Genomic DNA, 23,395 nt, shown 5'->3' with positions numbered 1-23,395 from the left:
TACTGAGGAAGATCTAGAGCAGTGGTTCTTAACCTGAATTCGATCGAACCCTAAGGGTTCGGTGAGTCGGGCTCAGGGGTTCGGCGGAGGTCAAGACACACCCGACTCATTGTGTAAATAAAAACTTCTCTCTATCGGCGTATTACGGATACGGCAACAGCAGAAGACACAGTGATTTGCAGGTGTGTAATTTGTTGTGAGTTTATGCACTGTGTTGGTTTTGATCTTTGAACAAGGTGATGTTCATGCACGGTTCACTTTGTGCACCAGTAAAAAAACATGGTAACACTTTAGTATGGGGAACATATTCACCATTAATTAGTTGCTTATTAACATGCAAATTAGTAACATATTGGCTCTTAACTAGTCATTATTAAGTACCTATTAATGCCTTATTCGGCATGGCCTTATTATAACCCTAACCCTCTAACCCTGGCCCTAACCCTCTAACCCTAACACTAACCAAATAACTCTAAATTAAGTCTTTGTTACGGTACTTAGAATATGTTCCCCTAGTGTCCAAAAACTCTAAATTAAGTCTTTGTTACTTAGAATATGTTCCCCATACTAAAGTGTTACCAAAAATATATAACCTTGTCTTGAATTTGAAAAAAAAAATAATTATTTTTCACTAAAGAAGGGTTCTGTAAATGTGCATATATAACTGGTGGGGTTCGGTACCTCCAACAAGGTTAAGAACCACTTCTCTCGAGGCTTTAGATCCAGTGGCAGACTTTGATTTGTGAGATACATTTGATATGCTATCCAGTGGTCCAACTTTTGATTGTGCAATTTCTCTTTTCCATGTTTCAACATCTTTCATGAAATAATTCAAATTTATTATTCTGGGTACATACTAGTCATAATAATCATTTTCCTTTTCCTCCTCTGATAAGAATTATTGCACAAAGTTGTGAGCATTTTTAAATTAATCCACAGCTCCTTTAAATGATAAATGATAAATAAATGGGTTATACTTGTATAGCGCTTTTCTACCTTCAAGGTACTCAAAGCGCTTTGACACTATTTCCACATTCACCCACACATTCACACACTGATGGCGGGAGCTGCCATGCAAGGCACTAACCAGCATCCATCAGGAGCAAGGGTGACGTGTCTTGCCCAAGGACACAACGGACGTGACTAGGATGGTAGAAGGTGGGGATTGAACCCCAGTAACCAGCAACCCTCCGATTGCTGGCACGGCCACTCTACCAACTTCGCCACGCCGTCCGTTAAATACTTCAAATTCATTATTGACTTTATCAGCCTTTCTATCATCAGTCATCAAAGTCTTTATTTCATTTAGCCTCGTTGTGCACGCGCCCAGTCTGCCTCTGCGCGAAGCAATGCGCATTCTCAGCATGTCGTCGGCCTCAGCTGCCGTCTCAGTCGTGCCAGACATCATTCCAGATAATCACACAGCTCAATTTAATGTCCACTTATTTCATTCTTAAACGTCCTTCCAACATCCTGTTTTATTGCATTTCACATCCACAATCTGCAACTTTCCTTTCCATAGCGTTCAAATGATTCCATACAGCGCAGCGGCGCGTTCATTCATTCATTCATGACGTCCATCAGCTGATTTTACTCACGGCCCGCCGGCTGCTTTCTGTCCTCGGTGCAGAGCGATCGTGCTTGATCCTTCGGGTCTTCAGTGAAGTTTATTTACTTGTTACGGCTACTCTTGTTTCAAAAAAGGTTCGAAAAAATAAAAATAAAGATAGCAGAGTAGTTCTGAGGAGGAGTTATTTGACTCACTAAATTCCTTAATAAGCACTCGCGGAGATATGTCGAGATTCCAAATGATCGTAATTTATTTTCACAAACAATAAATATTCTCCGTGGTTGACTTCATAATAATCAAAATAACTTATTTAGCGTTAAATAAACTGTTTCACTCCTCACTCCTTCAACATGATAGAGCAGGGGTCGGCAACCCGCGGCTCTAGAGCCGCATGCGGCTCTTTAGCGCCGCCCTAGTGGCTCTCTGGAGCTTTTTTAAAAATGTATGAAAAATGGAAAAAGATGAGGGGGAAAAAATATATTTTTTGTTTTAATATGGTTTCTGTAGGAGGACAAACATGACACAAACCTCCCTAATTGTTATAAAGCACACTGTTTATATTAAACATGCTTCACTGATTCGAGTATTTGGCGAGCGCCGTTTTGTCCTACTAATTTTGGCGGTCCTTGAACTCACCGTAGTTTGCTTACATGTATAACTTTCTCCGACTTTCTAGGACGTGTTTATGCCACTTCTCTTTCTGTCTCATTTTGTCCACCAAACTTTTAACGTTGTCATGAATGCACAAAGGTGAGTTTTGTTGATGTTATTGACTTGTGTGGAGTGCTAATCAGACATATTTGGTCACTGCATGACTGCAAGCTAATCGATGCTAACATGTTATTTAGGCTAGCTATAATGTACATATTGCATCATTATGCCTCATTTGTAATTATATTTGAGGTCATTTAGTTTCCTTTAAGTCATCTCAATTCAATTTATATCTCATGACACACTATCTGTATGTAATATGGCTTTTAATTTGTTTGCGGCTCCAGACAGATTTGTTTTTGTATTTTTGGTCCTATATGGCTCTTTCAACATTTTGGGTTGCCGACTCCTGTGATAGACAGACCAAAGGGAGAACCCAGCTGCCCTGTCTTCTTAATTATAGGAGGAGGAAGTGGGTCACCAGGAGGACCGTGAGCAGCTGAAAACAATCAGTCAATCATAATTCATCTAAAACATCCAATAATTCATCAACATTATCATTGGCATTATTTGATTTCATTGTCAAAACAATTAATACATAAATAATATAGATAGGCTCCAACAGTGAGGAACTGGCCTTAAGACAAGGTATGGTATGGTATGGTATGCTCTTTATTGTCATTGCACAAATACAACAAACATTTTCACCACAAACCCGTTCAAGATTAGACAAACATTGTTCAGGAACAGAACAGGAACGCCGATGGGTCGCCACTTACGGCTCCCCGTAAAAGTAGAAGGCGGACGCTGGGTGAGCAAAACTTGATAGTCGATAAGCACACATACACATGTTGAACCAGAAGCCACAAGACTTGCAACAGGAGGGGAGGGGGCAGGCATCCGGCCAGAAGCTGCCAGTCACGAGAGCGCTACTCCGCTGTTCGTCATACCACCCTGCAGCACCCTCTAGTGGACACTCCTGTAACTGAACAGGAACTGTCAGTGTTTATTAAAGAGACAGTACACTTTAGTACCCTCTAGTGGACACTCCTGGAACTGAACAGGAACTCTCAGTGTTTATTAAAGAGACAGTACACTTTAGTACCCTCTAGTGGACACTCCTGTAACTGAATAGGAACTGTCAGTGTTTATTAAAGAGACAGTACATTTTAGTGGACACTCCTGGAACTGAACAGGAACTGTCAGTGTTTATTAAAGAGACAGTACACTTTAGCACCCTCTAGTGGACACTCCTGTAACTGAACAGCAACTATCAGTGTTTATTAAAGAGACAGTACACTTTAGTGGACACTCCTGGAACTGAACAGGAACTGTCAGTGTTTATTAAAGAGACAGTACAAATTAGTGCCATGGAGTGGACACTCCTGGAACTGAACAGGAACATCCATCCATCCATTTTCTACCACTAATTCCCTTTTGGGGTCGCGGGGAGCGCTGGAGCCTATCTCAGCTACAATCGGACAGAAGGCGGGGTACATCCTGGACAAGTCGCCACCTCATCGCAGGGCCAACACAGATAAACAGACAACATTCACACTCACATTCACACACTAGGGCCAATTTAGTGTTGCCAATCAACCTATCCCCAGGTGCATGTCTTTGGAGGTGGGAGGAAGCCGGAGTGCCCGGAGGGAACCCACGCAGTCACGGGGAGAACATGCAAACTCCACACAGAAAGATCCCGAGCCCGGGATTGAACCCAAGACTACTCAGGACCTTCGTATTGTGAGGCAGATGCACTAACCGTGCTGCCCCTGAACAGGAACAGTCAGTGTTTATTAAAGAGACAGTACACTTTAGTACTCTCTAGTGGACACTCCTGTAACTGAACAGGAACTTTCAGTGTTTATTAAAGAGACAGTATACTTTAGTACCCTCTAGTGGACACTCCTGTAATTGAACAAGATGTGTCAGTTTTTATTAAAGAGACAGTATACTTTAGTACCCTCTAGTGCAGTGGTCCCCAACCACCGGGCCGCGGCCCAGGCGATGCTAGGAAGCTAATCTTACCTGACAACTTACAAACCAAAATACTCCCGTGGATCCAAATAAGTATACAAAACGTGGCTATAGCTGTGGATATGACTCTAGCAAAGGAACACTGGAGGTACGCACAAGATAGGAACCACTCTGGCACAGGACAGAAGGAGGACAAGACATTTATACACATGAGGGAGGGTGACACAGGTGGGCACAATCAGGCAATCAGGAAAGACGTCAGACCAGTGATACAGGAGGAAGAGCAAGTGATCTGAAACGAGAGGGAGAGTCAGCATTTCAAAATAAAACAGGAAATGACAAGACAACATGAAACCAGACGAAACCCAGACAAGACTCCACCCAAGTGTGACATAAACCACCATTGTCCAGGGAGGACATCCTGTGACGGCGAACAATTTATACCTTTTGATATTTTTCTACTTATATGCTTTTTTTATGCTCAAATATTCTCTTATACTCTCTTATACTTTCACATTTGGTCTTAAATTTAGATGCGGTATTACTATTTTGATGTAATAATTTGATTATCAAATATAAACGAGGTTCGGTCATCCTGATTGGCTTGTGGATGAAGGACTCCCGTTTTTTTTACCATCTTAGAGGATGAGTTTTTTTCGACTGGGCGGTGCTGACCTGTCGGTCCCCTAAGGCTACACCCAAATGTAGCATAAACTGGGGAAACAAGAGGTTACCGTCTACAGACGAAGATTCTACATGTGGCCGGTGCGAGACCTACAGGTTAGCCAAATTAGAATTTATTAGGTTTAGGATGTAGTTTTCCGAGATCAATAGTAACCTAAAAGAGTAAGCTCTAGGAGTAAATAAGGTCTTAGACAAAATAACCAACTCCAAATTGTAGACCAAAACTGAATTAAAATTAGGCCTGAAAAAAAGTGGCCTTGTGACAGCGAGCAATTCTATTTTGATTACTGTGCCTACAAGGCGCTTGCGTATTTCCTTTTTGTGAGAGGAGTTATCGTCTTAAGGGAGGTTATGAAATGAATTAATTAACTCATATTATGTTTTGCATATGGTGAATATTTATATTCATCTTAGAGAAAAAAACCATCAGGTTTAAGTAAATAGTGTCACAGTTCAATTAAATGTGGAACAGAGGAACCCAAGGATGCAGATGGAATGTGATTAAATAGTTCTTTACTTAACAAAAAGGTACTCACAACAATGATCCAAAAATAGAAGATAACTGTTGGATTTAATATGTGTATTTGTTATGTGTATATGTATTTATGGCGGACTTACCTGGGACTTTAAGATGGGCGGGGCTACCCCTGACAGGTGACCATGTCGGTAGCTTTAAAAATGGCGTCATTGTTTCTTTTGTAAAAACAGCGTGCTTCGTCACCAGCATACCCCACTGGTAAGATCATTTGTTATGTCCGCTTTGCTTTGTTAGATCAACTGAATTATTGTTTAAATTCCATGCTTGCCTGCTTCCTTGCTTTTCTGTTTGTTGTATGTCTGCTGTGTCCGCAGCGCTTGTTGTGCGGCGGACTTACTGCGTCACAACCAGGGCAAACACTCACTGTTTAGTCTTTGAATGACGTTGGCAAAATTAACAGTAATGTGTGGATTGAAATCATGTTGGATTAGATTGTTGTCACGTTGCGTGTGTCCAGCTGCATTTTGAAGGTTTGAGTTAAAAATACCGGCACTTTACTTCCTGGTTTGGCTGATGGGATTTGTAGTTCTTTTATGTAGTTCGGCTCATATGTGTAATGCAGCGTTTCTCAAAGTGTGGGGCGTGCCCCACTGGTGGGGAATAGAGACATGACAGGTGGGGCGCGAGGAACGGGAGGAAATTTCACTTTAAATTTTTTTTTTAAATTATTATATTCTTAGATTATTTTTTTTACTACGCTTTCATTTTCTATACACACTGTAAATCACTTTGTGATTCTGTCTGTGAAATCCGCTATATAAATAAATGGAAATTACCGGTACTTATTTTTACTGTAGGCTTTATATTTCTCGGTACGAGCGAAAGTTTGACAGACATAGCAACAGTAACTAATGGGGGCGGGGCTAAGCGGAACAAACTTTCGCGCGGATGGGTAGCAGGCTAATGTGTGGATCACAATTACACAATTATATACATTTGTGACTCGCACCTCAAAGGTCGTCGAGCCAGAGCCAGCGCCTGCAGAGAAACAAAAATCTGACGGGCACACACTGTGTCATTCACCGGGAAGCACTGGCGTCAAGGCAGCTCAGCCCCGAACTCAATGAGGTTTTAACAGATGTTGTGAGCGCGGTAAATTTGATCAAAACACGACCACTGAAAGCGCGACTATTCTCTGCACTGTGTGAGGAAATGGGAGCTGATCATACAGCCGTGCTGTTTCACAGTGAAGCAAGGTGGCTCTCGTGGGGGAAAGTGCTGTCACTTGCCCTGTCTTGCCAAATGCATAGCTCCTCCTTTTTTTTTTGCAAAGATTGCAAAGTGGCACTTTTATTGTATTTATTATTGAACTTGATGCAAGTTATTTGATTTATTATTGAACTTGATGCAAGTTATAACACTTTTTTTGATTTATTATTGAACTTGATGCAAGTTATAACACTTTTATTTTATTTATTATTGAACTTGATGCAAGTTATAACACTTTTTTTGATTTATTATTGAACTTGATGCAAGTTATAACACTTTTTTTGATTTATTATTGAACTTGATGCAAGTTATTTGATTTATTATTGAACTTGATGCAAGTTATAACACTTTTATTTGATTTATTATTCAACTTGATGCAAGTTATAACACTTTTTTTATTATTGAACTTGATGCAAGTTATAACACTTGTTTTATTTATTATTGAACTTGATGCAAGTTATAACACTTTTTTTGATTTATTATTGAACTTGATGCAAGTTATTTGATTTATTATTGAACTTGATGCAAGTTATAACACTTTTTTTTATTTATTATTGAACGTGATGCAAGTTATAACACTTTTTTTGATTTATTATTGAACTTGATGCAAGTTATAACAGTTTTTTTGATTTATTATTGAACGTGATGCAAGTTATAACACTTTTTTTTTTTTATTATTGAACTTGATGCAAGTTATAACACTTTTGTTTTATTTATTATTGAACTTGATGGAAGTTATTTTGTTTATTATTGAACTTGATGCAAGTTATACCACAGCTGCACAGTTATTTTATTTATTATTGAACTTAATGTTATTTTATGTTATTGAGTTCGAATGTATACAACTTGATGTTCAATAAATTTGAAAATGTTAAAGCTTGGCATTAGCGCTCTGTTGGGGTGATGGGGGCAGGTGGGGCTTAAACTCCCCCTTGTCCAAAGTGGGGGATGACAAAAAAAGTTTGAGAACCACTGGTGTAATGTGTGCCTCAAACAGAGCACCGGTGTTTTATGTCTTTTTAATATGATTGTCCATGAACCATAGAGACATTTTAAATCATTCTAATCACATTTAAAACATTATATGACATAAATTAATGGTGATAATACAATGTAATGCTAAAATTAATAAGTTAGGATAAAATCACAGTGATTGATAATATGTCATATCATGGTTGACAACATTATGGTTCAGTTGATGAATTCATGTCTATTATTTACATTATGATGATTCAAGATAGATACATTGTTTTATGTTCATGTTTACTTGTAGGTTATTACCTGCTTCTGCTGCTGCTGCTGCTTCAACTAAATAAAACAAGCAAAGAGTGCAGTGCGAGTAATTCCTTTCATGCTGAGTGACGACCCCTATTCAGAGGGCCAATACGGAAACAACTGAACAATAACAAAAAGCGACTGTGTGAAAAAGAGCACCGTGACATAAAGAACAAAAGCTAATATACAAAGTAGTGATGGGTCCGGCAACACCGATGCATCGGCGCATGCGTCGAGCTCATAGAGCAAAACCCTGTGTCGGTGCGCGTACCGCTGTTAGAAAGTCACGTGACCGATCATGAGCTGTTTCGGTCACGTGACCGATACGCGAACTGTGTCGCACGCCCGCCTCCTCTGTGCCCTGTGAGCGGGTCTTTTCTACAGCCAGAGAAATAATAACTAAGAGAAATCTTCTAAAATGTAATATGTTGGAAAAACTGTTTTTTTTTTTTTTAAATAAAAATGTGTAAAAAAAAAAAAAAAAAAAAAAAAGTCCCAGTCCACAAGCATCCTCATTCACAAAACGTTCTCTTAGATTTCCATGTTATGATACATGTTCACATTATTTATTGACTGTATCTAAAAAAGATAAAAATATATTTTTTATTTAAATGAAGATATGAAATAATCCTAAATGAAATACAATGACTTGGTTTATATTATTGTATATACTAAGTCATCATCATTTATTTTTATTCCTTTCATGAAAATGCATGTATACAAGCCATATACAGTTGACACTTTCATTGTTTTTTTTGTTTCTTATACATTTCCATGATCAGAAAGGACATAAAATCAGTGTCAGTTGAGTCGGTCCATAGGTTGCCTGTAGGGATTTTTAATGTCCAGCAGATGTCAGTATTTAGGGACACAGTATTGACACAGTATCAATAGTTTTGCAATGTGTCGAAACGCTTCATGACGCCTCATCAACCCATCACTAATACAAAGCTAACTAAACTTGGGTCGGAGTTGCAAGACGTGCAAACTAACATAGTACATACAAAAGCTGGATGGCACTGGAAAAAGCCAAGAAGGTAAGAAGCATAAATATAGGCAGCATAGGACTCTTCATACAACAGGAGTCAAGGAGTGCAATTGCCAAGTGCCATCCAGTTGTCAGGGTGCTGCTTAAGTAGTGCAAGGGAGATTGGACACAGCTGTGCACGTCTCACAACTCCGCCCACAAGGGGAACCAGGAACTCTAGGGGGAAGAGGAAGTGTAAGAGCCAAGTCTACTGCACCAACAAAGGAACACTGAACATACACACCACAAGGTGGCAGCAGGCGGTGACAAGTAGTAGCATTTCAGTTTGGGCATATAATAACATAGGGCCCTTTAGGACTGACATTTGTGTGTGGATTGGATTAGTTCTCGAGGAAGATAAAGGCAATAAAATCGGACTTTGGTATTCAAAGGTGATGGCCCTATCCATGAGAAGAGACTACTAAGGGGACGTCGTGGCGGAGCTGGGAGAGTGGCCGTGCCAGCAACCTGAGGGTTCCTGGTTCGATCCCCACCTTCTACCAACCTCGTCACGTCTGTTGTGTCCTTGAGCAGGACACCTCACCCTTGCTCCTGATGAGTGGTGGTTAGGGCCTTGCATGGCAGCTCCCGCCATCAGTGTGGGAATGTGTGTGTAAATGGGTGAATGTGGAAATACTGTCAAAGCACTTTGAGTACCTTGAAGGTAGAAAAGCGCGATACAATTATTTACCATTTACATGTTTAGCCTAATGACAGCTTGTAAGATACGACCGGCATCTGTTTTCTTTTCAGTCACTTACACACAAACATCGCCTTTATGGCCAGGATGCGCTCTCCTGACTTAGCACACACACACACACAAATAGGAGGTAGGAATATCAAACTGATGGTTTGGCTTCTCCGAGTTAGGAGTCCTTCATTTTTGACCTGACCTCCTCCAGGAACTGCAGTCCTGCATAATGACACTCGCTTGTAATAAAACAACTTTTAGTTGAGTAAAGCGTCTCCGACGTCTCTTTTGATCCAGCCGCACTGCCGTGTCACCCTTCTGTCCGGACGATGATGCCAAGACCAGAAATACACATCCGACGCTAATCAACAAACAGAAAGCAGGTGTGGCTAGTCAGCCAACTAGTATTGATTAATTGATCGAGAAGTTTATTGACATGTTAAAGAATTGAATCCATGTAATGCTTTAAAAAGGCAAATGGATGGGACAAAAAGCCAAAAGGCTTGTTTCCATTGTGGTCCATTATATATTCATCACATTTGATACATTCAATAATAAAATATATATAACCTGTAACATGTATATAAAAAATTATGTTTAAAAAATGGATAAATTATGTATATATACACAAAAGAAAACGAGACCAAGGGAGCAAAGGAGCATTGAAAAAACACGTGGCCGCTAAACTAAGGAGAATAATACACAGACTCTAACATAGGATGAGAAATCATAACATTCAGATGAGTTATTCCATTCATTTGCTCTGTTAACTATAACTCAAAGCAAATACATGTGACATTTTGTTCAAATATTGACCTACATTGTATTGCTCATGTCTTTGAAATGCAAAATGTAATGTGGTGACATTAAGATTGTATTTTTGTTTTATATTGAGAAATTAACTTCCATTTTTATACTGAGACATTTTATTTAGAGAATATACTTTTGTTTATTTTCATGAAGTATTTCATATACAAATATTTTATACAGAAAATATACTTTTTATTTGTATATATAAACATGTCATACACTTTGTTAGTGTTGTTCTACTTTAATGAAACTATTTTGGATTATTTTAAAAGAACTGAACATGATTGAAGCTTGTTGCTTTAACAAGTGAGACATTTTGTCACTTTGACACGTTCTTATCATGTGGGACTTACGCACACTTTCAATTGTAGTGAATACTAAATGATTATTGTTTTCAGTACAGTTATGAAATAGAAACATGGAAGCGAGATGTCATTTTGTTGTTTTGTAATATGAAATAGAAATGTGGCTTCAATAGTCCTCAGTGTTCATGTATTTGTGTGAGTAACATTTCAACTTTTCATCATTTTTATTATTTGTGATTGTTGTGTATCATTTATTGGCATTTCCTATACTGAAATGTTTCATACGTCATGAACATTTTCACACGTGAGCAGATGGCGACGTACCAAAGAAGTTGTGTCTCACTGGAGTAAAGCTAGCAACTTTACTTAGATGGCGATGTCGTAAAGCTAACGATGGGGATGTGTTAAGCTAGCAACTTTACTTGGATGGCAATGTCGTAAAGCTAGCAACTTTACATACAGTAGATGGCGATGTCGTAAAGCTTGCAACGTTACTTAGATGGCGATGTAGCAAAGCTAGCAACTTTACATAGTTGCTAGCTTTGCTACTTTACCTAGATGGCGATGTAGCAAAGCTAGCAACCTTACATACAGTAGATGGCAATGTCGTAAAGCTTGCAACTTTACTTAGATGGCGATATAAATGGTGATGTAGCAAAGCTAGCAACTTTACATAGTTGCTAGCTTTGCTACCTTACCTAGATGGCGGTGTAGCAAAGCTAGCAACTTTACATACAGTAGATGGCGATGTCGTAAAGCTGATGGTGATATCAATCAATCTTTATTTATATAGCCCTAAATCACAAGTGTCTCAAAGGGCTGCACAAGCCACAATGACATCCTCGGTACAAAGCCCACATACGGGCAAGGAAAAACTCACCCCAGTGGGACGTCGATGTGAATGACTATGAGAAACCTTGGAGAGGACCGCATATGTGGGTAACCCCGGCCCCTCTAGGGGAGACCGAAAGCAATGGATGTCGAGTGGGTCTGACATAATATTGTGAGAGTCCAGTCCATAGTGGATCCAACATAATAGTAAGAGTCCAGTCCATAGTGGGGCCAGCAGGACACCATCCCGAGCGGAGACGGGTCAGCAGCACAGAGATGTTCCCAGCCGATGCACAGGCGAGCGGTCCACCCCGGGTCCCGACTCTGGACAGCCAGCACTTTATCCATGGCCACCGGACCTGTGCCCCCCCCCCCCCCCCCCCCCCCCCCCCCTCAAGGAAAAGGGGAGCAGAGGAGAAAAGAAAAGAAACGGCAGATCAACTGGTCTAACAGGGAGGCTATTTAAAGGCTAGAGTATACAAATGAGTTTTAAGATGGTACTTAAATGCTTCTACTGAGGTAGCATCTCTAATTGTTACCGGGAGGGCATTCCATAGTACTGGAGCCCGAATAGAAAACGCTCTATAGCCCGCAGACTTTTTTTGGGCTCTGGAAATCACTAGTAAGCCGTAGTTCTTTGAACGCAGATTTCTTGCCGGGACATATGGTACAATGCAATCGACAAGATAGGACGGAGCTAGACCGTGTAGTATTTTATACGTAAGTAGTAAAACCTTAAAGTCACATCTTAAGTGCACAGGAAGCCAGTGCAGGTGAGCCAGTATAGGCGTAATATGATCAAACTTTCTTGTTCTTGTCAAAAGTCTAGCAGCCGCATTTTGTACCAACTGTAATTTTTTAATGCTAGCCATAGGGAGACCCGAAAATAATACGTTACAGTAGTCGAGACGAGACGTAACGAACGCATGAATAATGATCTCAGCGTCGCTAGTGGATAAAATAGAACGATATTTTAGCAATATTACGGAGATGAAAGAAGGCCGTTTTAGTAACACTCTTAATGTGTGATTCAAACGAGAGAGTTGGGTCGAAGATAATACCCAGATTCTTTACTGATTCGCCTTGTGTAATTGTTTGGTTGTCAAATGTTAAGGTGGTATTATTAAATAAATGTCGGTGTTTAGCAGGACCGATAATCAGCATTTCCGTTTTTCTTGGCGTTGAGTTGCAAGAAGTTAGCGGACATCCATTGTTTAATTTCATTAAGACACGCCTCCAGCTGACTACAATCCGGCGTGTTGGTCAGCTTTAGGGGCATGTAGAGTTGGGTGTCATCAGCATAACAATAAAAGCTAACACCGTATTTGCGTATGATGTCGCCTAGCGGCAGCATGTAACTACTAAAGAGTGCAGGGCCAAGAACCGAACCCTGAGGGACTCCGCACGTTACCTTAACATAGTCCGAGGTCACATTATTATGGGAGACGCATTGCATCCTGTCAGTAAGATAAGAGTTAAACCACGACAAAGCTAAGTCTGACATACCAATACGTGTTTTGATACGCTCTAATAAAATATTATGATCGACGGTATCGAAAGCAGCGCTAAGATCAAGAAGCAGCAACATAGATGACGCATCAGAATCCATCGTTAGCAGTAGATCATTAGTCATTTTTGCGAGGGCTGTCTCCGTAGAGTGATTTGCCCTGAAACCGGATTGAAAAGGTTCACAGAGATTGTTAGACACTAAGTGTTCATTTAGCTGCTGTGCGACAATTTTTTCGAGGATTTTCGAAATAAAGGGAAGGTGGGACACCGGTCGGTAGTTTACCATGAGGTCAGGATCAAGGTTAGGTCTTTTGAGCAGAGGATGAATAACCGCATATAAATGGCGATGTAGCAAAGCTAGCAACTTTACTTAGCATTACTACATTGCCATCTAACAACTTTACTTGAATGGCGATATAAATGGCGATGTAGCAAAGCTAGCAACTTTACATAGTTGCTAGCTTTGCTACACTACCTAGATGGCGATGTAGCAAAGCTAGCAATTTTACATACAGTAGATGGCGATGTCGTAAAGCTTGCAACTTTACTTAGATGGCGATATAAATGGCGATGTAGCGACGCTAGCAACTTTACATAGATGGCAATGTAGTAAAGCTAACAACTTTACTTAGATGGCGATATAAATGGCAATGTAGCAAAGCTAGCAACTTTACATTGTTGCTAGCTTTGCTACCTTACCTAGATGGCAATGTAGCAAAGCTAGCAACTTTACATACAGTAGATGGCGATGTCGTAAAGCTGATGGCGATATAAATGGTGATGTAGCAAAGCTAGCAACTTTACTTAGATGGCAATGTAGTAAAGTTAACAACTTTACTTGAATGGCGATATAAATGGCGATGTAGCAAAGCTAGCAACTTTACATAGTTGCTAGCTTTGCTACTTTACCTAGATGGCGATGTAGCAAAGCTAGCAACTTTACATACAGTAGATGGAGATGTCGTAAAGCTTGCAACTTTACTTAGATGGCGATATAAATGGCGATGTAGCGACGCTAGCAACTTTACATAGATGGCAATGTAGTAACGCTAACAACTTTACTTAGATGGTGATATAAATGGCGATGTAGCAAAGCTAGCAACTTTACATAGTTGCTAGCTTTGCTACTTTACCTAGATGGCGATGTAGCAAAGCTAGCAACTTTACATACAGTAGATGGCGATGTCGTAAAACTTGCAACTTTACTTAGATGGCGATATAAATGGCGATGTAGCAAAGCTAGCAACTTTACATAGATGGCAATGTAGTAACGCTAACAACTTTACTTGAATGGCGATATAAATGGCGATGTAGCAAAGCTAGCAACTTTACATAGTTGCTAGCTTTGCTACTTTACCTAGATGGCGATGTAGCAAAGCTAGCAACTTTACATAGATGGCGATGTCCTAAAGCTAGTAACTTTACTTAAATGTAAATGTAAATGCAAAGTTAGCAACTTTACATAGATGGCGATGTCGTAAAGCAACTTTACTTAGATGGCGATGTAAATGGCGATGTAGTGAAGCCAGCAACTTTACTTAGATGGCGATGTAGTGAAGCTAGCAACTTCACTTAGATGGCGATGTGGTAAAGCTAGCAACTTTACATAGATGGGGATGTCGTAAAGCTAGCAACTATACATAGATGGGGATGTCGTAAAGCTAGCAACTTACATGGTCTGAGTCAACTTCAGTACCACAAACTAAAAGACATTAGTTGACATGTGGGTCCATAAAAACTGGTTGCTTGGCTGCTCCAGGAGAAGAGAGCTATCTTCTGGCTACGTCTCCTCTAGGTACTGCAGAACCTGATGCAACGCTCGTTTGCTCAATAAACATAAGCTTTTGTTCAACGATTTGTCACCGGCGCCTTCCTTGATCCAGTCACACCACCACTGCGGCCTTCTACCTAGGAGAAGGTTGGCCGTACCATCGGTAAACAAGAGTAACCCGCTAACCTCTCAGTTGAGATCGCATCCATCAGATGCACCACATTCCCCAGCTTGAAATGCTCCTGTATTATAATTGTAGTGTCATAAAAACAACATGTATGTTGCAAAATGAGCAAGGCATTCATGTTTTTAACAAGAATTCACCCGCGCTGTTGTTCGACTGGCCTTGCTGACTCGCATTCCTACGTAAAAACACGGGTGATGAAGTCACGGCTTTTGTTGAAAAATAATATTGTTATTTGTGGAGGAAGGGTTGCACCCGTACTGTAGAACACAAGTGGACTAATGGCAGAAGCTATTAGTGCACTACAGTGTGCTAAATAGGTACCGTGACTTTACATAAAGGATACACCATGTCCTCATAAAGGGACCAATTGGGTCTGGGTGAGACACAAATATCCTAAAATGTTTGGAACATTACACCCAGCGAGACAAGGGCTAAGGGCTAATTAAAGCAAGCCAGAGTGCCTAACGTGTGTAGAATCTATAGAGGAGCATAGAACAAGGTACAGTCAGCAAAGTGAGTCATTGTTTATTGTATTTTCAGGTCAGAGCCCAGAAGTTGAACCATGGAGAGCAATCATTTAGTCAACACCGTCCACTCACACTTCATCAGTGCAATCATCGGCATCATCATCTTCCTCATTTTGACCCACATCCTGAGCATCATCTTCGTCCTAACATCACTTGGCAGCATCATCCCGTCTTGGATACAGACATACTTACCTTCTTTTTACGTAAATCTACTCTTACACCTCATTTGCATACATGGATGCTGAATACTGGATCAAGTTGACACAAACCATTCCTCCTACAGCACAGACTGGCAACAGAGAACAGGGAGGATATCAAGGTAAAAAAATACTTTTTTTACAACTTGATAAAGGTTAGACCCAGATATTTTCTCTATTGTAGAAACTCATGCTGCTTGTCGACGAGATGAAGACTGTGAAAGAAACTGGAGAAGATGAAGACTGTGGAAGAAGAACATATGGGAAAGACAAAGACCTTGGAAGAAAGTGTGAAGAAGATCAAGACTGTGGAAGAACATCTGGGAAAGACACAGACCTTGGAAGAAAGTATGAAGACTGTGGAAGAAGAACATCTGGAGAAGACAAAGACCTTGGAAGAAAGTGTGAAGAAGATCCAGACTGTGGAAGAAGAACTTCTGAGAAAGACAAAGACCTTGGAAGAAAGTATGAAGACGATGAAGATTGGGGAAGAAGAACATCTGGGGAGGACAAAGACCTTGGAAGAAAGTGTGAAGAAGATCAAGACTGTGGAAGAAAAACTTCTGGGAAACACAAAGACCTTGGAAGAAAGTATGAAGACTGTGGAAGAAGAACATCTGGGAAAGACAAAGACCTTGGAAGACACTGTGGAGAAGATGAAAACTGAACAAACACATGAACTGGAAATGAAAATTAAGGTAAAAAAACATGTTTTTACATTTGAATAGACCCTGAATGTTTTTTGTTGTAGAAATGAATGCCGTTCCTTTTCTCAGAAACTCATAGCACTTGTCGACGACATGAAGACTGTGGAATACCATCTGCAGAAGACCCTGCAAGAGAGTGTGGACAAGTTGCATATTCAGACTGTAGACGTTGCAGACAACAAAAAGAAAACTGAGGTAAAAACCCAAACTTTTCTACATTTAGATACATTTTGGATCCTGATCATTTCCTGTTTTAGAACTCATGCCACTTGTTGACATGAAGACTGTGGAAGACGAACATCCGGGGAAGAAAATACCTTGGAAGAAAGTGTGAAGACGATGAAGACTGTGGAATAAGAACATCTGGGGAGGACAAAGACCTTGGAAGATGGTGTGAAGAACATCGAGACTGTGGAAGAAGAACATCTGGGAAAGAAAAAGACCTTGGAAGACATTGTGGAGAAGAAGAAAACTGAACAAATACATAAACTGGAAATGAAAATTGAGGTAAAATGTTATTTGTTGTAGAAATTAGAATTCTATTGCTTCTCAGAAACTCATACCACTTGTTGACGACATGAAGAGTGTGAGGGAACACCTGTACAGTCAGATTTGAGAAGTTGTAGACAACAAAAAGGAAATTGAGGTAAAAAAAAAACCCCCACTACACTTTGGTTAAGGTTAGACTCTGATATTCTCTCTCGTAGAAACTCACGGCACTTGTCAACGACATGAAGACTGTGGAAGACCATCTGCAGAAGACCCTGCAAGAGAGTGGATAAGTTGCACTTTCAGACTGGAGAAGTTGCAGACAACAAAAAGGAAGTTGAGGTTTAAAAAAAACTGTTTTCTACATTTGAATAGTTGGATTCTGATCTTCACTCATGCCACTTGTCGCCGACATGATGTTGACAAATGCCATTCAGACTGGAGAAGTTGCAGTTGAGGTAAAGAAAAATACCAATTTTTATGTAGTGGTATCAAAATGTCCTGGTACATTATATCACAGTACATATTATTGCGGTAGATGTCCGAAAAGACAATCTTGGTAAAAATGCTACAGTGTGTAAAATGAAGTGTCAGGATGCAAATAATTGTGCAGGAACATCTACTTTTTCAAGCAAATATAACTTCCAAGTTTGACATTATGAGAAGCAGTGTCCTCCACAGTGGACATCAGTGTTTCTCAGAAACGTTCATCAACAATAAAACTTATAGTAATGTCAATACCTCCCAAACTGATGTTTGGCTTCAAATGTTCTAGGTGACAGTTTGTGAGGTGGTGACTTGTCCAGGGTGTACGCTGCCTTCCGCTCCAGTGCAGAAGGATGATGTGACAATTTATCAAGTACCTTTTTGGTTGACTGGTATTTACCGCGTTGAACATTGTTTTTAGTGATTTCATGCCGAGCACCGCAACTAGACCGGCTGAATCTGTGCCGCCTTGGAAACGCTCGGAGCGCTTCCGAATGGAGACTTTCTTACCTGCGCCAAAGAGGTTTTGTTTTTGCCCAGGTTAGTCTGTCTGTCTGTCAGCAACTTGACTCAAAACATTCTGGATAGTTTTTAATAAGCTTCAACAATGCTTTCTCTCCCTTGTGACCTCCCACACTCGCTAGTAACTAGTTTACTTCCAGACCACTGACCAAGTTGTCCTTTTATACCGTACCACACCCAGTGTTGGTAACAACTACAACGGCGTTCTTTTTTTTTCCCAGTAAGGAGTAATGGAGTTACTGTTGCCATCGTTGCAACGCTGTTACTGAGAGTGTGAAGTGATTTGGTTGAATGAAGCGCGAAGTGTCAGGTGTGGGAGAGCAAGGGTGATGATGACAAAATGATGGTCAGTATCCATCCATCCATCTATCTTCTTCCGCTTATCCGAGGTCGGGTCGCGGGGGCAGCAGCCTAAGTAGGGAAGCCAAGACTTCCCTTTCCCTAGCCACTTCGTCCAGCTCCTCCCGGGGGATCCCGAGGCGTTCCCAGGCCAGCCGGGAGAGATAATCTTCCCAACGTGTCCTGGGTCTTGCCCGTGGCCTCCTACCGGTCGGACGTGCCCGAAACACCTCCCTAGGGAGGCGTTCGGGTGGCATCCTGACCAGATGCCCGAACCACCTCATCTGGCTCCTCTCGATGTGGAGGAGCAGCGGTTTTACTTTGAGCTCCTCCCGGATGACAGAGCTTCTCACCCTATCTCTAAGGGAGAGCCTCGCCACCCGGTGGAGGAAACTCATTTCGGCTGCTTGTACCTGTGATCTTGTCCTTTCGGTCATGACCCAAAGCTCATGACCATAGGTGAGGATGGGAACGTAGCTCGACCGGTAAATTGAGAGCTTTGCTTTCCGGCTCAGCTCCTTCTTCACCACAATGGATCGATACAGCGTCCGCATTACTGAAGACGCCGTACCGATCCGCCTGTCGATCTCACGATCCACTCTTCCCTCACACGTGAATAAGATCCCGAGGTACTTGAACTCCTCCACTTGGGGCAAGATCTCCTCCCCAACCCGGAGATGGCACTCCACCCTTTTCCGGGCGAGAACCATGGACTCGGACTTGGAGGTGCTGATTCCCATCCCAGTTGCTTCACACTCGGCTGCGAACCGATCCAGTGAGAGCTGAAGATCTTGGCCAGATGAAGCCATCAGGACCACATCATCTGCAAATAGCAGAGACCTAATCCTGCAGCCACCAAACCAGATATCCTCAACACCCTGATGGTCAGAAGTGGCTGAAAAAAGGGACAGAACGCACCATTGTCCTTCATCGCTGTTCCTCGGCTGTCAGCCAGTCCGACACACGCACTCCTCCCCTCAGCAAACCAGTGTGGACGTTATTTAATTTAATCTGTTAGATGTTGGGAGATGTTCGCAGCTGAGTGTGAAGGGACTGGGATGAGAATCAGCACCTCCAAGTCCGAGTCCATGGTTCTCGCCCAGGAAAGGGTGGAGTGCCATCTCCAAGTTGGGGAGGAGATCTTGCCCCATGTGGAGGAGTTCAAGTACCTCAAAGTCTTGTTCACGAGTGAGGGAAGAGTAGATCGTGAGCTCGACAGGCGGATTGGTGCGGCGTTTTCAGTAATGCGGACTCTGTATCAATCCGTTGTGGTGAAAAAGGAGCTGAGCCGGAAGGCAAAGCTCTCAATTTGCTGGTCGATGTACGTTCCCATCCTCACCTATGGTCATGAGCTTTGGGTTGTGACCGAAAGGACAAGATCACGGGTACAAGCGGCCGAAATGAGTTTCCTCCGCCGGGTTGCGGGGCTCTCCCTTAGGGATAGGGTGAGAAGCTCTGCCATCTGGGAGGAGCTCAAAGTAAAGCCGCTGCTCCTCCACATCGAAAGGAGCCAGTTGAGGTGATTCGGGCATTTGGCCAGGATACCACCCGAACGCCTCCCGAGTGAGGTGTTTAGGGCACGTCCGACTGGAAGGAGGCCACGGGAAAGACCCAGGACATGTTGGGAGAACTATGTCTCCCCGCTGGCATGGGAACGCCTCGGGATCCCCCGGGAAGAGCTGGACGAAGTGGCTGGGCAGAGGGACGTTTGGGCTTCTTTGCTTAGGCTGCTGCCCCCGGGACCCAACCTCAGATAAGCGCAGGAAAATGGATGGATGGATAGATGTTGGGAATCACACTTCTTTAATAGCATTAAATATGAGAGACTGGCGGCGAAGTAGAGCCAATCGGACGTTGTCAGATGAGGAAGTTGAAATTGTGGCGCCAAAACAACAATGTCTGATCTTTCCACATGGTAATATGTGAAGAGTGAAGAGGACACCTTTTATTTTTGGCACTCTGGGATGCAGGCCAACGATGGATGGGGACATCCACCCAACTAAGTTGGCAGTGCTTCCAAACAACTGATGATGAAGAAGGCATGCATCAAGATGTTATCATAGCGTATAAAAACAGTTACTTTACAGAGACTTTTTGGGACAAGTCATGTGTAACTTAAGACCATCACTATTTTGGCTGATGATGTTGATAGTCAAATATGGTGGTCTTTAGAAACAGCCCTCATTTGATTTGCAATGATCAATGAACATGTTCTCCTGCAGAGACATGGACCAATTGTGGCCACGCTGGAGAAGAACGCGGAACATGAAGGTAAGTCATTGATACGAATAAAGTTGACCTATGACCTGACACCACATGTGTCATCCTGCAGACACCTCTAAGGTGTTCTTCTCAGTGAGGCTGGCAAGTGGAAGTTATAGTCAGAACACTCAGCAAGTATTTATCTTTGATCATGTGTGGATGAACGCGGGTGGCTGCTATGACAACAGCACAGGTATGATGTCACTTCCTGCTGACCTTAGACCTTTGAGTCAGCACCACTAGTTCCACTAACATGACATGATAGTCCTCCTGCTGGGGTTTTCAAAGTCTGCACCAAGGGTCACTACTTCGTCACCTTCACCTGCGGCAAAGAAAATAAGACTGTATGATGGGAGTGTATGAAGACTCAACTACAGTGTGAGCAGCAGCATGGGGATAGAACTGGATGTGGGAGACTACCTCAATGTTGTGTTATATAGAACTGGATGTGGGAGACTACCTCAATGTTGTGTTATATAGAACTGGATGTGGGAGACTACCTCAATGTTGTGTTATATAGAACTGGATGTGGGAGACTACCTCAATGTTGTGTTATATAGAACTGGTTGTGGGAGACTACCTCAATGTTGTGTTATATAGAACTGGATGTGGGAGACTACCTCAATGTTGTGTTATATACAACTAGATGTGGGAGGCTACCTCAATGTTGTGTTGTATACAACTGGATGTGGGAGACTACCTCAATGTTGTGTTGTATACAACTGGATGTGGGAGACTACCTCAATGTTGTGTTATATACAACTGGATGTGGGAGACTACCTCAATGTTGTGTTATATACAACTGGATGTGGGAGACTACCTCAATGTTGTGTTATGTGGCCGTGCTTACAACGGTATCAGTGTCAGCAAATACTACACCACTTTCAGCATCTTTGTCATCAATTGCACGTAAACTACATGTGAGTATATTGATCATCATTTTAGTAATATTGATACACTGTCAGATGGCTATTGATATTCATATTAGTAATATTCATAATGTATCAGATGGTTGTTGATCATCATATTAGTAATATTGATACACTATCAGATGGATATTGCTCATTATATTAGTATTATTGTTACAGTATCAGATAGACATTGATCCTCATATTAGTAATATTGATACAGTATCAGATGGATATTGCTCATTATATTAGTATTATTGATACAGTATTAGATGGATATTGATCCTCATATTAGTGATATTTTCATATCAGTAATATAGTATCAGAAGTATATAGATGGTGATATCAGTAACATAGTACCAGATGGATTTAGATGGTGGTATCAGTAATTATATCAGATGGATTTAGATGGTGATATCAGTAATATAATATCACATGGATATAGATGGTGATATCAGTAATATAGTATCAGATGGATATAGATGGTGATATCAGTAATATAGTATCATATGGATATAGATAGTGATATCAGTAATATAGTATCAGATGGATTTAGATGGTGATATCAGTAATATAGTATCAGATAGATTTAGATGGTGATATCAGTAATATAGTATCAGATGGATTTAGATGGTGATATCAGTAATATAGTATCAGATGGATTTAGATGTGATATCAGTAATGTAGTAGATAGATTTAGATGGTGATATCAGTAATATAGTATCAGACACATATAGATGGTGATATCAGTAATATAGTATTTGAAGGATATAGATGTTGATATAGTAATATAGTATCAGAAGGATATAGATGGTGATATCAGTAATAAAGTATCAGAAGGATATAGATGGTGATATCAGTAATGTAGTATCAGAAGATGGTGAGATCAGTAATATAGTATCAGATGGATTTAGATGGTGATATCAGTAACATTATCAGATGGATATAGATGGTGATATCAGTAACATTGATATCAGATGGATATAGATGGTGATATCAGTAACATTGATATCAGATGGATATAGATGGTGATATCAGTAACATTTTTATCAGATGGGTGTAGATGGTGGTATCAGTAATATTGATATCATATGGATATTGGATTGATGAAAGGTCTTCTATGTGTCCTACAGGTTGGTGTTTGAAGCTGTCAGTGTTATCCAGCTGGAATGGTCGTGTTGGACAACTGGACAGCTTTTCTGCTGGGCACTCACATCCTCTTGGTGACTTGTGTTGATGGAAAGGGGAGGTGTGATAAGAAACAAGTATGATGCAATAAAAATGGGAGGAGTGTGGAGTGTCTGCAAGCTGGACACTTTTTTATTTCAAACTATCTTTTATATTTGTTGTGTTTGATCTATCATCTACACTCATGTTTTTACTTAGGTTTTCTTTGCAATAAATACTTTTACATAAAGACAACATTTTACTGGCGTGGACATTCACTTTTTTATCAGTTTAAAAAGTTACAATTATGCACAAACTTTGACACTAAACCCCCGATTAGTGATATATATCGATACCAATACTCGTTATGGATACCGACATTCCTCTTTATTGCAGTCATTTATTGTTAATAAAGACGTTAAAAGATTAATTTCACGACCACAAGAAGGCGCAACATTTAACATCTCCACACTCATCCATTTCCTACTGCTTGTCCATCTCGGGGGGTCCGGATCCTATCCCAGGTATCTAGGGCACAATTCGATATTATTGTGGAATTGTCAATAGAAAACTGACTTGGTCAAATATTATACTGTGGAAAATGAAGTAAACACTCATTCAGTCCCTCTCAAATAGTGGAGTGGGGATTTATTAATGTAAAATAAAAATATACAGGAGTGCATGTGGATATATACATATGTGTATACATACATATGTATTATGATATTGTGTATTGAGCATGTATGTAGTAAT

General features: G+C 40.9%; 1 protein-coding gene across 4 annotated transcripts; it reads left to right on the top strand.

The window, feature by feature from the left end:
- Positions 1-5,560: 5,560 nt before the first annotated feature.
- On the top strand, positions 5,561-22,829 carry LOC133620607 (uncharacterized). 4 transcript variants are annotated; one of them, XM_072915934.1, is made up of 9 exons: positions 5,561-5,621; positions 15,579-15,768; positions 15,849-15,884; positions 15,947-16,460; positions 16,539-16,665; positions 16,727-16,976; positions 17,177-17,416; positions 20,528-20,576; positions 22,609-22,829. In XM_072915934.1, exons 4-6 carry the CDS (start codon positions 15,999-16,001, stop codon positions 16,801-16,803), a joined length of 666 nt encoding a protein of 221 aa, XP_072772035.1. In that variant the 5' UTR covers positions 5,561-5,621; positions 15,579-15,768; positions 15,849-15,884; positions 15,947-15,998; the 3' UTR covers positions 16,804-16,976; positions 17,177-17,416; positions 20,528-20,576; positions 22,609-22,829. The 4 variants fall into 4 exon arrangements, with proteins under 4 accessions (XP_072772035.1, XP_061838184.1, XP_061838186.1 ...); XM_061982200.1 differs by having other exon boundaries at positions 15,579-15,884; XM_061982202.1 differs by lacking the exon at positions 17,177-17,416 and having other exon boundaries at positions 15,579-15,884.
- The last annotated feature ends 566 nt before the right edge of the window (positions 22,830-23,395 follow it).

Source organism: Nerophis lumbriciformis, linkage group LG24 (assembly GCF_033978685.3).
Source record: "Nerophis lumbriciformis linkage group LG24, RoL_Nlum_v2.1, whole genome shotgun sequence".
NCBI classification, from domain to species: Eukaryota; Metazoa; Chordata; class Actinopteri; order Syngnathiformes; family Syngnathidae; genus Nerophis; species Nerophis lumbriciformis.
Note: the sequence above shows the minus strand (reverse complement) of the source record. Positions and strands in the feature narration are given on the sequence as shown.

Excerpts from the sequence above, each read along its gene's own strand:
- LOC133620607 (XM_061982199.1), top strand. The coding sequence starts at position 15,601 with ATGGAGAGCAATCATTTAGTCAACACCGTCCACTCACACTTCATCAGT. Across the intron at positions 15,769-15,848 it reads CATACTTACCTTCTTTTTAC|CACAGACTGGCAACAGAGAA; the intron begins GTAAATCTACTC and ends TTCCTCCTACAG. Across the intron at positions 15,885-15,946 it reads AGAACAGGGAGGATATCAAG|AAACTCATGCTGCTTGTCGA; the intron begins GTAAAAAAATAC and ends TCTCTATTGTAG.